Raw genomic sequence first — 18118 nt, 5'->3', positions numbered from 1 at the left:
CGCGTTTGCTCACTCCGGACAACAAGCGCAACCGTGAGACCACTTCGGAGCAGTGTTTGACGCTGTTTAAGCGCAATCCGAAGGAGTTTCTGCGTCGTTTTGTGACCGTCGACGAAACATGGATCCACTGGTACATACCAGAGACCAGTCGAAACAGTGGACTTCACCCGGCAAACGTGCTCCGAAGAAGGCGAAGACTGTCCTATCGGCCGGAAAGGTGATGGCCACCGTTTTCTGGGATTTACAAGGTGTGATCTACATCGACTACCTAGAGAAGGGTAAAACGGTTACAGGGCTCTACTATGCCGAATTATTGGGCCGATTCGACGCCGAATTGCAGAAAAAACGGCCCCATTTGGCGAAGAAAAAAGTGCTCTTCCACTATGACAACGCACCGGCTCACACCTCCGCCGTCGCCACGGCCAAATTGGTCGAATTGCACTACGAACTGCTGCCCCATCCACTGTATTCTCCAGATTTGGCTCCGTGCGATTTTTTTGTTTCCAAACTTGAAAAAGTCACTCGCCGAGTAGAAATTTGAGTCGAATGAGGTCATCGCCGCCACGGAGGTCTACTTTGCAAACCTCGAGAAAACGTATTTTTCAGATGGGTTAAAGAAGTTGGAGCATCGCTGGGTCAAGTGTATCGAGCTAAAAGGAGACTATGTTGAGAAATAAATCGCCACTTTTCCAAAATTTTTCTTTTTTTTGTAGACTAAGTACTTATCGTATTGCCCTACGAAGTAGAGAAGATTCGCAAACAAGAGAGATAATAAACAGCTTCGAATTTGCGGACCAAACGGTTATTTGGAGCTTAATTATATAAAGCGGGCAAGAAAAGGAACGCGCGCTCTCGCCAAGTATTCTTTAGCCTCAACACATCATATTTTGTAACTCGGGCGTCTTGTAATTAAACCGAACGTTTGATATTAATCCAATAGAAAGCTCACTCGATTTCTTAATTTATTAATTTACTATCGCACTCCTAGCATCGATTTATATCCAAAGTGGTGAAGAACCGACGTGATTTAATTTAAATTCGCGTTATTTTTGCGACAATCTGTAGAAAAACTTAGCCGAATCGGCTCGGAGAATTCGCGTATACAAGTGTGTGAGTGCACGGACACAAAAAAGACGCGTGTAGCATGAGTCTCACGTTGCATGACGACGACGGAGCGCAATCGCGCTCGCAGAGAGAATCGCGCTGATGCACGAGCAGCGGACGATGCAGCAACCTATAATGCAGTCGTTGATGCAGCCGGTGGTGCAGCCCGCTGTGGAAGCTGGACCAGGATTTCTTTTATCTGGCCCTGAGATGAGCCCAGTAGGCATGCCTATGCCGCCGTTTACATCTACAGATTCCGAGCTATGGTTCACCATCCGCAGGTTTCAAGCTGCCGGAATTACGGTCGAGGCGACTAAATTCGGTTATGCGCTAACGGCAATCGATCCGCAGTACGCCAACGAAGTCCGCGATATAATTATGAATCCGCTGATGGAACGAGCATACGAGACGCTGAAAACAGAACTGGTTAAACGCTTGAGCCTATTACAAGAGCATAAAACGCGAAGATTGCTAGAGCACGAAGAAATAGGCGACTAAAAACCGTCGTAATTTTTACGAGATCTCCGTAGTCTTGCCGGGAATGTAGTTGGAGACCAGATACTCCGCACAATCTGACTAAACCGGCATATCTTTAGCCGCATTTGGTTACGCGCGCGGCAGATCTGTTGGACTGAGTGGCAGACACAGCGGACGCAATTGCGGAGGCTACTCGAGTGCCCGCATTGCAGATCACGGAAACGGCGCGAGCTCCGGCGCCGAACAGCTTCCGCGCGAACGAAGCGGCAACATCAGAGGCTAAATGGGAGTTGCGTTCGCGCAATTAAGATTGTCATTGCAACAAGAAATGGTGGAGCAAATGGCAGCCCTTTGCAAGTCAATTGAAGCTATCGGCGAGAGAGAATTGAGCGGAGAGCGTAGCAGAAATCGATATCGGAATCGTTCGCGTTCCCGTTCGCGACCGCGTTCGCGTGACCGTGATTACCCAGCAAATGGACTGTGCTGGTACCATTGGCGATTCGGGCCGGATGCTTGACGTTGCGAGCTGCTCTGCTCGTCAAGCTAGCAGGGAAACGCGGTGGTCAATCGTTGATGGCGGCGAGCAATTCGAGTCACTAGACGCGCCACCTCTTTATGACAGACCTTAAGACAAGGATAAATTTTTTAATTGACACGAGTGCGGACCTTTGCGTCTACCCACGAAAACTGATTTGAGGACCGCGACAGAAATCGACATACGAACTCTCGGCGGCAAATGGAATGGTTATTCATACGTACGGAACGGAAACGTTAACGCTGAATTTCGGACTGCGACGCGCATTTACATGGAGTTTCGTAGTTGCTGACGTATCGAGACCGATTATCGGCGCAGATTTTTTATCGTTTTACGAACTACTCGTAGACTTGCGAAACTCCCGCCTAATAGATTAAGTCACGAACTTGAGAGTGCCAGAACGATGCATTCGCTGTGATGCGCCTTGCATTAAAACGGTTGCAGGAGCGACATCGTATCACTAATTATTGGCACGGTTTCCGGACGTGACAAAGCCAGAAGAAAACGTCGGTCAGACGAAACACATCACGTGGCATTACATAGAAACAACACCAGGACCGCCTGTTATGTGCAAGCTTCGAAGACTTGCACCGGAGCGGTTGGCGATGGCAAAAGCAGAGTTCCGTAAGCTAGTAAAAGCAGGAATTGCCAGGCCATCCAGGAGTAGTTGGTCAGCGCCTTTACATCTTGTTCCAAAGAAAGAAGAAGAATGGCGACCGTGTGGAGAGCTCTAAATGCACGGACAGTGCCGGATTGTTACTTAGTGCGGCATATCCACGACTTTGCACAGACTTTGCGAGGTAAGAGAGTATTCACAACACTAGATCTCGTCAGGGCATACCACCAGATCCTAATAGCGGAGGAAGACATAACGAAGATCGCTATAACAACGCGATTCGGAATGTATGAGTTTTTGTACATGTCTTTTGGTTTACCGAATGCGGCGCAAACCTTCCAACGATTTATAGACGGCGTCTTGTACGCACTCGAATTTTGTTACGCGTATATAGACGACATCCTCGTCGCATCGTCGTCGGTCGAGGAACACCACGAACACTTAGAAATTTTATTTAAACGATTGCAGGAATATAAAGTAATAATCAATCCTGCAAAGTGCGTGTTTGGCCAACCAAAAGTGGAATTCCTTGGATATTTGGTGTCTGAAGAAGGGACACGACCGTTGCCAGCGCGTATCAAGGCCATTCTTGAATATCCGATGCCGAAGACAGGGAAGGAATTGCGAAGATACCTCGGAATAGTGAACTTTGACAGGAGGTTTATATCAAAAGCTGCAGAGACCTTGGTACCTCTTAATGACCTTCTGCACGGGAACGTGCGAGACAAAGCTTTAGTGGCGTGGACGCCACAGGCACAGCAAGCGTTCGAGACATCGAGAGAAAACTTGGCTCAAGCCACGCTTCTCGCGCATCTAAGAACCGACGCTGAGATCGCTCTGTTTACAGACGCATCCGAACACACAATCGGAGCGACCTTGTAGCAGCGTGGCAATGACGGTTGGGAGTCGTTAGGTTTTTCCTCGAAAAAACTTAGCCAACAGAAGAGAAGTACAGTGCCTTTGACAGGGAGCTATTGGCTATTTATCGTTCCATCAAGTACTTCCAACATATGCTTGAGGCGAGGACGATCACAGTTTATACCAACCACAAGCCGTTGACCTTCGCATTTTGGTAGAAGCCAGAGAAGAGCACGCCACGTCAATTTCGACATCTTGACTTCATAGGGCAATTCACGACAGACATACGGCATGTGTCTGGTAGAGACAATGTCGTGGCTGACGCGATGTCGAGGATAGAGGAAGTGCAGTCACCGATGGACTACGAGGCCTTAACGAAGTCATAGAAAGATGACAAGGAGCTTAGACAACTGTTAGATCAGGGGATCGAGCTTGAAGCTGGAGAAGGTGGAAATTCCGGAAGCCGGCGTAGCCGTATACTGTGACACGTCAATGGGAATGTCACGTCCATTCTTGACGAAACCTTTTCGTTGCGTAGCGTTCAATTTGATTCACAGGTTGGCTCATCCAGGAGTGAAAGCAACGGGCAGAAGACTCGTGGCGGAGCGCTACGTCTGGCCGTCAATGAGGACAGAGTGCTGGGACTGGGCCTGATCTTGTATACCTTGCCAAAGATCTAAGGTCACTTACCATGTAACGGCGCCCTTGAGAAAATTTGCGGCATCAGCATTTGAGCATGTGGACATTATAGTGATGCCCGTGTCCGAAGGCAAGAGATACTGTCTCACCTGCGTGGACAGATTTACGCGCTGGCCGAAGGCATTTCCGCTCAGAGACCAGGAAGCAGAGACGGTAGCGAGAGCATTTTATCACTGTTGGATTTGCAGATTCGGAACAGCACTCAGAGTTACGACAGATCAAGACCGCCAATTTGAGTCTCGACTTTTCCAACGGCTAAGCGAGCTCACTGGCACATTACATCTCAGGACAACTGCTTACCATCCGCAGGCGAATGGTATGGTAGAAAGATTCCACAGATAGCTCAAGGCCGCCATCAAGTATCAGAAGAACAACCGATGGACTGAAGTGCTGCCGACCGTCCTGTTAGGAATACGGGCAGCATGGCAAGAAGATCTACGAGCGACAGCTGCCGAGCTGGTGTACGGAGAGACGCTTTGATTTCCAGGACAATTTTTGGAGCGAAGGCTGACAGATAACGCGGACGATGCCGCAGATTTCGTCAGCAGACTGGAAAAGCGCCTGGGCGAGCTACGCCCAGTGGAAGGTACCAGGCACGGCGAACGACGGCTGTTTGTATTCAAGGACTTGGCGACGGCCGGGTACGTTTTTGTGAGGCGAGATGGACCAAAGGCGATGCTCCAAGCGCCATATGAACGGGTCATATGAACGGGCCATACACCATTATCAGGCGAGGAGAGAAAACTTTCGTCGTGCGGGTGCACGACAAAGAGGTAACACTCTCCATCGATAGATTAAAGCCTGCGTACATTCTTGCAAGAGACAAACAGAGCAACGGCACGCCGAATTCCACCGTCATCGAACCGAGACGAGACCAGTGCACGAGGAGCATTCCGAGCGTGGAAGACGACATATCGGTCCCGCATGAGTAATCAGCCAGAGCACCGACGAGAGACTATGGAGACTATTAAAGACCGCTGATCGCGCTGATCTTACGGGAGTTGGTGTGACTCGAAAAATTCGCTGCGCGCTAACGCTTTCTCAGTAATATTGCGACTGCAGTAGGCATACAATGTAAAGAATTGGTACAATGGTAATACATCGACGAGATAATTTTTTCGGGAGATATTAAAGACGTCTGTGTAGAGCCATGGATTAATTTTATCTTATAAAATTTTATTGATTTAAATAATGTATGTACTTATGATAAAAATTGTGAAAATTAAAAAAATAATATTGGTATGATATAAAATACAAAGGTTTGAATTTAATAAGCAATAATATACATATAAATTATATTAAGTATTAATGTACTATAATTATAATATTAAAATAATATAATTATAGTATATTTTTTATAATTATATATAAAAATAAAAAGTAATGAAGTATATAAATACAAATTAATTCTAAACTGAATTTTTTATAATTAATTTTTGAATGTCATTATTTTAATTTATTAAATATATTTTAGAAATATTCAATAATTTATTATTTAACATACAGCTAAAAATTAATTTAATTATACATATAATTATGTATATATAAACTCGATAGCAAAATTAATGATTACTTATTCTGACTTCCAAAATTAGGCGAAATTCAAGAGAGTATAACTTTGTCAAAAATAATCGTAAAAAAATGTTCAAAAAAAGTATTTTAGAGCTTAAAATATCTACTATTGTGTCCAAAAAGTAAGGTGACATTGCATTTATTTCGAAAATTCTTTATTTATTCTTGCAAATCAATTTCGTCCCCTTCAAAGTAATCCCCCCCTGATATAATACACTTATTCCAACGGATTTTCCAATCTTCGAAACAGTTGTAATAATCGATTTCAGGAATGGCCTTTAGCTCCTTCTTCGCAGCGGCTTGAATCTCTTCTATCGACTCGAAACGGTGATTCGTGATTTTTTAACCAAAAACTCGACTAATATCGTTCCACAACCACCGTATTCACCTGATTTGGCTCCATGCGACTTCTGGCTATTCAGCAAACTCAAGCAGCCGCTCCGGGGACACCGTTTCGCTGCGAAGAAGGAGCTAAAGGCCATTCCTGAAATCGATTATTACAACTGTTTCGAAGATTAGAAAATCCGTTGGAATAAGTGTATTATATCAGGGGGGGATTACTTTGAAGGGGACGAAATTGATTTGCAAGAATAAATAAAGAATTTTCGAAATAAATGCAATGTCACCTTACTTTTTGGACACAGTAGTATATAGGTTTGAGATGATACATTATTAAATGATTTAGAGATTGTTTACGAAGTTCGGATTCAAATAAGGATGCATCAAATCTCTAAATTTTTTTACAAATTTTGCAAAGCTCTAGAGCATGAAATAAAAATTGCATGCAAATGTGGTTTACGGCATTTCTATGGGATTTTTATTTTACGCCATGAAACTTTAAAAATTTTGTAAAAAAATTCCATTAAATGTCAAAATTAAAAAAAACTTTTGTCATGTTACACAATGTGAAATAAAAATCGCACACAAATGTAGTTTATAGCATTTGAAAGCATGAATCTACTTTTAATTTGCGTATTTGTTAAACGTTGTACGATTTTTTTTTTGACTGAGTTATTTAACATTGAAGCAGTAATGATTTCTTTTGCTTCAATGCTAAATAATTTGGTGAATAAAAATCTTACAACGCTCAACAAGTACGCAAATTAAAGGTAAAGATTCACGCTTTTGAACACTGTAAACTACATTTTTGTGCAATTTTTAATTCACGTTAAATAAACTGACAAAGTTCGCAACATGTTTTGCCGCATCTTTATTTGTATCCGTATAGTTCCGTAAAAGATCCGTATATGTTTTTAAAACTGATATAAAAGTATGTAAAAACTTTAAGCTGTAAAATGCTTTTTGAGAAATTTTATTATGCTTTATCATGTTATACTATCTTTTGAAGAATAACTGTAGCTGATCACCGCGCGCAAGGACCGCCCGCCGGTCACCGCCGCGGCTGCCTACGTCTCGGTGATCGGCTGGCGGTTCTTAAGCGCGGTGAGGGAGGGTTCCGATAGCTCACATCCCGATAGCCCATCAACCAATCATCTTGACTTATCTAACCCAACCTACGGAAAATCTCTAAGCATCTGCCATTGTGAGTGGTTTGTGTGTTATCGGGATGTGTGCTATCGGGACCAGCCGCGCCGGCGCGGTGATACGCGCTTATTCGCAAACTTTATTAATTTTTATTTCGTTAACTATGGGAAATACTAAAAAATGGTAAAGGACTTTTCTGCTCAATTTTACTTGATCTATCAATCCACGAAACCAGGGGCGGCAGTTACCTAACACCCTGTATAAATACTTTGAGTTTTGATCGATAAGCTGGTGTTCAAGGATAAAATTAAACTTTGGAAAATTAAAATTTATTAAAAATTCGAATTATTATAAATAAAAAACTAAAGCAAGAACCTGTACGTCTGTTGGAACACTATTTTTATAGCTTGTCCCCCCGTTCCATAATCGATGTTCCCTTTTTGGAACGCTTAAATATTTTTTGTTATAAATGATTAACTCGCACAAAAACATTACAAAATAACTTTTTAGCATGCGAAATAATTTTTAATAGTTTAATAGTAATAATAATAGTAATAATATTAGTAGTATAGTAAGGCGGATTCTAACTCAGGGATCTGAGGGGGGTGCGGGGGGCAGGGGGGAAATTTCACGACGCGTCTTTGCCGTACTGACCATGATGATGTCACGTGGGGGGAGCGGGAGGAACATTTCACGGCATGTATTTGTCGTGCTAACCACGCCTTGAAGGGAGGGGATGATGCCACATGCCTACTCGCTCGCACGCCAATGTTCTTTTTGCCGTGCTAACTGCGTTTTGGAGGCGTTGTCACCTCGATTTGTGCGGGGGCAGGGGGAATTTCACGGCACGCGTCTTTGCCGTACTGACCGTGATGATGTCACGTGGGGGGAGCGGGAGGAGCATTTCACGGCATGTATTTTGTCATTCTAACCACGCCTTGAAGAGAGGGGGTGATGCCACCTCGCGGCGTTAGCATAGATGACCTTACGTAAGCACTGCGCTCTCACTCCTTCCTGTATACCTTCTTGCTCGCACGCCAACGCTCTCAATCGCCGTCTTGGAGAAGGGGTGATCTCACCTCGCGATGCTAATTATAGCATAGGTGATGGAAGCGCACATGCGATAATAATAATTTGTTTGAATGTAATATATTTATTTTTTATTTTATTTATTTTAAAAGGATTATATAATTCGTACGCCAATGTTCTCAATCGCACGCGTTCTTATTTCTAAGGTGTTCTCAGGAATGGAAGAGAATAGGGAAAATAATAATAATTTGTTTGAATGTAATATATTTATTTTTTATTTTATTTATTTTAAAAGGAATATATAAAAATATCTATTTTTAACATACACAAATAATTTTATTTGTCTTTATTGGATAAATTTTGCTTCTTATTTATTTTTAATAAGTATACAAATAATTTTGCTCTCTTACGGCTTATCTTATACTTCGCACGCGTTCTTATTTCTAAGATGTTTTCAGGAATGGAAGAGAATAGGGAAAATAATAATAATTTGCTTGAATGTAATATATTTATTCAAATAATTTTATTTGTCTTTATTGGATAAATTTTGCTTCTTATTTATTTTTAATAAGTATACAAATAATTTTGCTCTCCCACGGCTTATCTTATACTTCGCACGCGTTCTTATTTCTAAGATGTTTTCAGGAATGGAAGAGAATAGGGAAAATAATAATTTGCTTGAATATAATATATTTATTCTTTTTTATTTTATTTATTTTAGAAGAAATACATAAAAATAGTTTTAATAAAATGTTATTAAAAAATATTTATTTATTTATTTTTAATATACGCAAATAATTTTATTTGTCTTTATTGGATAAATTTGGCTTCTTATTTATTTTTAATAAGTATACAAATAATTTTAATTATTTTCATTAAATAAATTATTTAAATGAAAAATATCCGGTTCGCCATAATAGTAGTAAAACCACCATCCATGTAAAGTTGATTCGCACCATAAGAAGTCCAGTTCATCTCGTAGTTTTTTTCGTTCTTTTTCAATTTTTATTTTTTTTTTTATATTTATGAAACCTACTACCTCGAGATCTTCGATTCGTAGTTTCTGTGGATCCAAAATATATAAAGTAATTAATAATTTAAATATCAAACACACACACACACACACACACACACACACACACACACACACACATACACACACATACACACCTGCGGTTCATCAAACATCAATGATGTCTCCCGACGAACTCGAAGCTCTCGTGGTTCGATATATAACTCTTTACTATTTTGTGCCTCCGTCAGCGACCATTTAGGAGGGATTCGTCTCACCATGTATAATCCTGATGATGATGCTGACGATGATGATGATGATGCTATTTCATCTCCATTCTGTAAAAATAAGAAAATATATATTATTATTAATCAAAATAACACATGTGTACTCACATGCACATAGTTATACACAGACATACCGTTCGTGAGGTCCCATCTATCACTCTTATTTTAATGTTTTTTTCTATATCATTTACTTTTATTGTAAAATTCTGGAAAAATAAAAGAAGCATTATAATGTGTAATATAAACCCAATATATATAAATATCATAAAACAATACCTGTGCTGGTGTATATTTTAATAATATCTCTCTCTGAAGAGACACCTGGTTTACAATTTTTTCGGTTCCAACTCTAATGTGCTGTAAAGTATGAAATTTTATTTAATAAAATATTAAAAAATACATGTATTCTACTAGTGACACGAAACAATATTCAGTATATTAGTATATTCAATCAGTCGTTTAGTATATTCAAACAATATTAAGTATATTATAAATATACTTACTCCATTACATGGGTATTTTACTCGTAAGTATGCCATTTTTTGTTCGTGAGACAATTTTTAATGCACACGAGGTACAAACGACGACGACGACAGTTCAACCCTTATGACTGACGCTAAGGAGCGCAGCCCATCATTTTATAGTACAAAATGTACGTGATTTATCTACGAGATGTTAAATCCCACAGTCAAAAACCTTTGACAATAGTAATTTAATACTCATCTTACAACTGAGTTCTTGGTAACAAAAGAAACTCAAGTCATTGTCACAGCTGTGACAACCACGTTGTACCACACTGAATAGCTATCAGCCTCATTCGCTAAGGATAGGAAAAATAATCAAAAGTTCAATTTCAATTTACACATTTTTATTATTATTTCAAATTTGCACATAACATGATTATAACATTTTATTTATCATTTAACACATCGTATGCAATATTCACATTTGTACATATTATAATATTTTATTTGTCATTTAGCGAATCGTATGCAATATTATCTGAAGCATAAGCTATTAATTCACATTCAATATGTGAACTTTTATCATAAATTTTTCGCAAAATATTTACTGCATCGTTTTTATTAGTGATGCAATTCTGACGCAAGTAAGTTACAAAATATTTATATTTGTCAGTAACATTATTCATATTCTGACACAGTGCGAAATATACATGTTCAATACAATGCTCAAGTTCAAACATAAATGATACAGTTGCAGGCTTCATGCAAATATAAGTATTGTGTAATGTTAATTTTATAATATGTTCTTCACGCAGTTTAATCTGCTGCACAATCAGTTCGTGAATCAATAATGGAGTCGTTTTTGACTGCATAAGTCCCTCGATGTCCATACGTTTCTCAATCAACGATCTCCACGTTTTATAAGGCAGAGCAATTTGATTTCCGCGATTGTCGCCCAGCACCAATTCCACGTAGGATATAGATCCTGCGTTGATTCCGATATCCAACCATTTATAAGATGTAGGAGTTAGTGCAAACCTTCTCCCCAAAATGTGTGATGTGTATCGTGGTGGCGTTCTGTAAATAAGATTACAGATTAATGAGATAAAACAAAAAATATTGATAATAATGATGATGGTGATGATGATGATGATGATGATGATGATGATGTTCTATAAGTAATAAATAAAATAGAGATTTTATAAGAAACCATGAAATATGAAAAATATGAAAAAATGTATATAAAATAATTATAGATACTTACGATTTCTCACATGCTTCGGTCTGGATCGGAATATAGTAGTTCATTGATGTGTGTGGCAATGTTCTGTAAATAAGAAATATGGATATGTAGAAGCAAAAATATGAAAAAATATAATTTAAGGAATGTATAAAAATGTATAGATACTTACGATTTCTCGCAAGCTTCGGTTTGGATTGGAACGTAGTAGTTCGCCATTTCTCTCGTATTTTTCAAGAGTTGTCCGCTAACAATGAGCAACTGATGAGAGTAACGTTTTTAAAGTTCTTTTTATTTTATAATCCCCACCACCATATCGACATCAAATGTGGAAATTACATATTTTATGATGAGATCATACACATATTCAAACGTAAATCTTGCAAGCGTTGACAGATGTGATGAGATCGCAGGATAGTAAAACTCAGTTTTAGACACGTTTGAATGTAATTTAATATTACAATGAAATCATATAGTATTGCAGATTTGCATTTTCAGCATAAAAGCATGCGTCAGAGTACAGCAGCTGTGATGATATCATAGGCGCTGATATCACAGATCTATAAAATTAATTTAGACACACGTTTGAATATAATTTGACATTACGATGAAGTCATGGAGCAAATGTGACAGTTTTGTATTTTTTAGCGAACGCCTGCTGTGACTCGTTTAAAAGTAATTTGATATCACGATGAGATCATTTAATAATTTTACAAAGTCAGTGATATCAAATATACATGTGAATCTTACAAGCGCTGATTTATGACAGCTAAGAAGACTTTAGACATGTATCAAACTATGATACACTGTGAATAACATTTAAAGTGATGGTGTCATTATAAAATGACAAGATCGCGATGCATCCCATCAGTCTATGCAGTCAAGCACATTGTAAAAATGGAGCAAACGGAGCGCAATTTGGTGGAGCAATCCACTCGATTAAATACGCATAAAGAGTATATGGCGTGGGAGCAACGTTGTATCGAGTTCATCGAATCGTTAGATGAACGTAGCCGCAGTAAATATCCGCGATTGTCAATCGGCGGAAGACAATCTGTGATCGCTTGTATCACGCGACTAGAAGGTTTGAAACAAATGATGCGTGGACGGTTTGTGCAAATGGGCGCTGGATATAGTGCTGGACTCCGATGGCGTGAGATAGATACAGTTTTTGAAAGTCGTATACTGACTGGTGCTGTGATTAATTTCGAACACATTGAACCGTATCAATTTCTAGAGGATGCGCGAGAAATTGTGCTTGAGCACGTGCAAAGTGTCATGCAGAGACATGGCAACGTAAAGATAAACGCTATTTTTAATGGTGAATTTGTCGCAGGTGACAAACGCGCTAATAAGTGTATCACAACAAGAAATTATGAACTCTTTCAATGCTCCGATTTGCATGAGTGGTACCAGTTACACGTCATCGAGATAATCCTAGCATCGTTGGAGGAATTCCAAGAACGCGATAGCAGATGGGCGTTGTCGCGTATACTAAATTTAACAATAAATATAAACAAATATAACCCTTTGCATGCAGGATGCAACATCCAGTTACCAAGTAAAATTATGATGAAGAAAGCGATAGTTAATGTAAAATCAAATGACAATGCATGTTTTGCATGGTCAGTGGTGGCCAGTCTGCATCCTGCTGAAAGGAATACAGATCGAGAATCTTCATATCCACATTATTCTACGGTATTAAATCTGAAAGGCATTGAGTTTCCAATGACACTGCCACAAATTAAAAAGTTTGAAATTCTCAACAAAAATCTCCATTAATCTATACTGCATCGAGGAGAAGAAATTATCTATTTTTCCTATACGACTCACCGAACGAAAAATGGACAAACATATAAATCTGCTATACGTGCAGGATGACAATGTGGGACATTTTGCGTTGATAAAGAATATGTCCCGTCTCATGAGTTCACAACTCAGTAAGAAAAAGAATAAGAAATTCTTTTGTGATCGGTATGTATATATTTCGGAAAATACAAAAATATGTATATATAAATATATTTTTTCTAATTTCTCAAAAATAAATTATATTTCAGATGTCTACATTATTTTAGTTCGAACGACAAGTTGGAAATTCACACAATGGACTGTGGAAAGATAAACGATTGCGCTATCATATTACCAAGCGAAGATGACAAATGGCTGAGCTTTAAAAATTACTGTCGAAAGGAACGAATGCCGTTTATCGTATACGCCGATTTGGAATGCATCCTGGAGAAGACTGAGGATGAGAAAAATTACCAGCATCATCGAGTATTTAGCATAGCATATTATGTACACTGTGCGTATGACAATTCGCTATCAATGTATCGGTTTCATCGCGATAAGAATTGTATCGCGTGGTTCGTCGAGCAACTTAAAGATTTAGCACAAATTGTAAATAATATTCTGTCGGTTAATGTTCCCATGGATTTAACACAAAACGATTGGAAAAAATTTAACAACGCTACACATTGCCACATTTGTGAAAAACCATTTACGAATGAAATAGAACGGGTACGCGATCATTGTCATTTAACCGGTCGATTCAGAGGTGCAGCGCATTCAAATTGCAATTTAAATTACAAAGATTCGCATTATATTCCTATAGTTTTCCATAACTTATCTGGCTACGACGTGCATTTTATCATCAAGGAAATAGCTACAGCATATGAAGGACGAATAGATTTACTTCCGATAACAAAAGAAAAATATATTTCGTTTACAAAAAATGATCAGAAAAATTGCATAAAATTAAGATTTATCGATTCTTTCAAATTTCTCGCATCTAGTCTCGATAAATTGGCATCTTTTCTTAGTAAAGATAAGCTATGCATAATGCAACGGGAATATAGTAATTTATCAACAGAAAATTTCGATCTGTTAACACGAAAAGGTGTCTTCCCATACGAGTATGTTGACTGTGTAGAAAAATTGGAAGAGTCATGTTTGCCACCGCGCGAATTATTTTACAGTTCATTGACGGGTGACACAGTATCCGAGAGCGATTACGCGCATGCTGTCAACGTGTGGCAGCGGTTCTCCATCCGAACGCTCGGAGATTATAGCAATTTATACTTGAAAACTGACGTACTGTTGTTGGCTGATATCTTTGAGAATTTTCGCGATAGTTGCATCGCGAGTTATGGACTCGATCCCGCATATTATTATACTTTACCCGGTTTTACGTGGGATGCAATGTTGAAATATACACATGTAAATTTCGAACTGCTAACAGACATTGACATGATCATGTTCATCGAACGTGGCACACGTGGTGGTCTGAGTCAATGTTCGAACAGGTACGCACAGGCCAACAACAAGTACATGAAGTCATACGATCCATCGAAATCATCATCGTACCTGATGTACTTTGATGTAAATAACTTGTATGGTTGGGCAATGTGTCAGCCATTACCATACAAAGATTTTCGATGGGTAGATGACGTAACAAATTTTAATTTTATGGACATCGCGCTAGATTCTCCAACAGGTTACATTCTTGAAATAGACTTAGAATATCCACAACATTTACATGATGCGCACATTGACCTACCGTTCTGTCCAATGCGTGATAAACCGCCCGGCAAGCGGCAAGACAAGCTCCTCGCAACCTTATACGATAAGAAACGTTACGTCATACATTATCGTAACCTGCAGCAGTGTACTCGTCACGGCCTTCGAGTGACAAAAATACATCGCATATTACAGTTTGCACAATCACCATGGCTTCGCGATTATATTCAGTTAAATACAGATTTCAGAACATGCGCCAAAAACAATTTCGAAAAAAATTTATACAAATTAATGAACAACGCAGTATTTGGCAAAACCATGGAGAACGTGCGCAATCACGTCGATGTGCGACTTGTGACAAAATGGAAAGGCAGATACGGCGCGGAGGCAATGATCGCTATGCCAAATTTCCACAGTCGTAGTGTCTTTTCAGAGAATTTGGTTGCAATCGAAATGCGTAAGCTTGAGGTGAAATTTGACAAACCAATCTATGTGGGTATGTGCATCCTTGACATATCTAAGACATGTTTGTATGAATTTCATCATGAATACATGGCGCCGATGTTTCGCGAGAAATGTAAAATTATGTATACTGATACGGATAGCTTAATATATAACATTGAATGTGATGACGTATACGAAATTATAAAGCACGATATTAATAAATTTGACACGAGTGATTACGCGGTTGATAATGCATACGGTATTCCGCTTGTTAATAAAAAAGTGCCAGGTTTAATGAAGGATGAAAACAATGGTGCGATCATGACCGAATTCATAGGGCTTAGAGCAAAGATGTATGCCTTGCGCGTTGATGGTAAAAACGACACGACGAAAATCAAAGGAATCAAGAGCAACGTTGTGGCAAAATCGATAACTTTCGATGATTACACGCGATGTTTACATGATGAGATTGAAATGACACGACAGCAGTCAAGTATTAGATCGAAATTGCATGAGGTGTATACTATATCCGAAACGAAAATTGCTCTTAGTCCGTATGACGATAAGCGATATATTATGTCAGATTCTATTGACGTTGCCTTGGGGACATTATAAAATACCAATGTAAATAAAACACTTAATTTGTATAATATATGTATATTTGTGTAATTGTAATAAAAATTACAAATATCTTGTAAATAAGTAATACATTTTTTTACAATACATTATCCTTGTGTATCCACGAATTGTGTGAATTATCAAATCCCAGCCATTTCACATAAACCTCATCCCCTCTTTTGCGTAAAATTTTTTCAACGAGATACAAGTCAGAATTACCAACTCGCTGGAGCTCATATTCGTAAAATCCACCGTTGATATGGTTTCCACAGGGATCCTTCAATAAATACGTCACGGGATTAGTTCTCTGCACTTTGGCAATTTTAAATATCTCCATAGTCCAATTCGGTGTATAACCTTTATCAAAAATGGTCTTAAATTTGCTCACGCGTACCGATTCACCCACTTTGAACCGCGCGGGTGCAGCAATTTTTATGCGACTATACACAGTGGATAAGAGTTTTTCGGCAATCGCAGGGGTAACATTGATAGGTCGCATACCAATAGTACGATGCCTTCGCGAGTTGTATTCTAATACGAGACGTGGTAACAAATCGATCTATTTATAATTTCCATTAAGCGTAAACTGCTTCCACATGTCGTTCTTTAATGAACGGTTGAACCGTTCAACGACTGATGCCTTCATTACGCAATATGTTGAATAATGATTGATATCATGTTTTTTCAACAGTTTCTGTACCGTGGCGTTGTAAAATTCTTTTCCTCTGTCAGTCTGCAAATTTTTTGGACATCTTTCATCGTCTCGTATTATCTTTGCAATCGCATTAGCCACTTCATTGCCACTCTTGGCCTTGAGAGGCACAGCCCATGCATACTTGCTCAATACATCGATAACGGTGAGTATGTAATGGTAACCTCGGTTAAATCTCATGTAAGGTCGCATCTCAACCACATCCGCTTGCCACAGGTCATCGTATCCGCGAACAATGACATGCCTTCTCGGAAAATTTCTTCTCGCTGGAGCATGAAGTTCCTCCACTAACAGCTGCTTTTCGGAATTGTTCATGTTTGATTCACAAATGATGGAGAGATCTAATGTATCGTTTTTTCTACTCTGCGCTATGAGTCACTGTATCGAGTTGTCTTTGAATTTTGTTAAGCATAATCTCCACCTTATTTTGGAGAGTAACAATCTTCCTCTCAATTTCGTCCTGGTAATCTTTCAAAATTTGTATGCTCTGTTGTACATATCGTTTATTGGCAGCATCGCTATCATCTACAGGTAACGCTACGTGACGAATCATGCATGACTTTGCATCAAAATTGGCGTTGACCTTGCAAAGAGCATTATCGCGGACGTAACTTCTTATTAATCCGTTCCATTTGTAATACGATTCCGTTCCGCTACTTCCGAGCGATATCCCAAACTTATTGATTGACATTTCAACGTTGACTAAAATAATATGAATAGCACGACTCAATTTATAATTAAACTAGCTTCGCGAAGTTCCTCGATAATCGACAGGATCTCGTTATCGTGAGCGTTGTGTCCAGCTTGGCGTGAGGCCTCGAGCAATCGAAGACGATCGACGAGTTCGTTCGGATCGTTCCAATGAACGTAATCAATCTTGTTGTCGTTTAACGTAACGTTGTTCGGTATACCTCGTCCAACTTTATCCAGTGCTAACATGGGGGAGATTATATTTTTATACTTGTGTCCTTTGTTACCTAGTATTGGATTATATTCACCATGGTCTCGCCTATGTGCGTTTGTAGTTAATATGATATCCTTATACTTCTCTACATCGTCATTCGTGTAGATATCAGCGTTGGGCATTTTCATGAAAATTAACTCGTACAGACCTTGAGTACCCTTGTATCTTTTACCGTCTATGGATATATCATCGTTCTTGTGCAAGTCGATACGTTTGTTACCAAGCATCGTTCCGGTATTGTTGAAGTAAACTCCGTAAACATTATCTACGTTGACCGTTTTTTTACCGCTCAAAACAGCTCCCATATATTTTTGTCCCAATGGACCATAATGTATTTGTAATTTTTGTTGCCCCTCAGACGTTTCTAACTGTTGTCGAACGGACATCACAAGCGGCTCATCGGTGATTTCAAAAATCTCTTCAACGGAGGGTGCATGATTCTGCAATAAATCGCTATCTTGTAACATTTGTGATGCTTTATTAAAA

General features: G+C 39.1%; 2 protein-coding genes across 2 annotated transcripts; one reads left to right on the top strand and one right to left on the bottom strand.

The window, feature by feature from the left end:
- Positions 1 to 10624: 10624 nt before the first annotated feature.
- LOC120356841 lies at positions 10625 to 11691 on the bottom strand. The gene is made up of 3 exons (XM_039451761.1): positions 11551 to 11691; positions 11403 to 11465; positions 10625 to 11215 (listed from the first exon to the last, which is right to left on the bottom strand). The coding sequence occupies exons 1-3, from the start codon at positions 11595 to 11597 to the stop codon at positions 10642 to 10644; spliced, it is 684 nt and encodes a 227-aa protein (XP_039307695.1). The 5' UTR covers positions 11598 to 11691; the 3' UTR covers positions 10625 to 10641.
- A 1503-nt stretch (positions 11692 to 13194) lies between these two features.
- LOC120358233 lies at positions 13195 to 16133 on the top strand. The gene is made up of 2 exons (XM_039451760.1): positions 13195 to 13352; positions 13436 to 16133. The coding sequence occupies exons 1-2, from the start codon at positions 13222 to 13224 to the stop codon at positions 15951 to 15953; spliced, it is 2649 nt and encodes an 882-aa protein (XP_039307694.1). The 5' UTR covers positions 13195 to 13221; the 3' UTR covers positions 15954 to 16133.
- The last annotated feature ends 1985 nt before the right edge of the window (positions 16134 to 18118 follow it).

Source organism: Solenopsis invicta, chromosome 7 (genome assembly GCF_016802725.1).
Source record: "Solenopsis invicta isolate M01_SB chromosome 7, UNIL_Sinv_3.0, whole genome shotgun sequence".
Taxonomy (NCBI): domain Eukaryota; kingdom Metazoa; phylum Arthropoda; class Insecta; order Hymenoptera; family Formicidae; genus Solenopsis; species Solenopsis invicta.
This window is presented reverse-complemented; position numbering and strand designations above follow the sequence as displayed.

Bases quoted from the DNA above. Each gene is read 5' to 3' on its own strand.
- LOC120356841 (XM_039451761.1), bottom strand. From the start codon at position 11,597: ATGGCGAACTACTACGTTCCAATCCAAACCGAAGCTTGCGAGAAATC. The intron at 11,466-11,550 runs GTAAGTATCTAT...TCTTATTTACAG, and splicing joins ACCGAAGCTTGCGAGAAATC to AACATTGCCACACACATCAA. The intron at 11,216-11,402 runs GTAAGTATCTAT...TCTTATTTACAG, and splicing joins ACCGAAGCATGTGAGAAATC to AACGCCACCACGATACACAT.
- LOC120358233 (XM_039451760.1), top strand. From the start codon at position 13,222: ATGGACAAACATATAAATCTGCTATACGTGCAGGATGACAATGTGGGA. The intron at 13,353-13,435 runs GTATGTATATAT...ATTATATTTCAG, and splicing joins AAGAAATTCTTTTGTGATCG to ATGTCTACATTATTTTAGTT.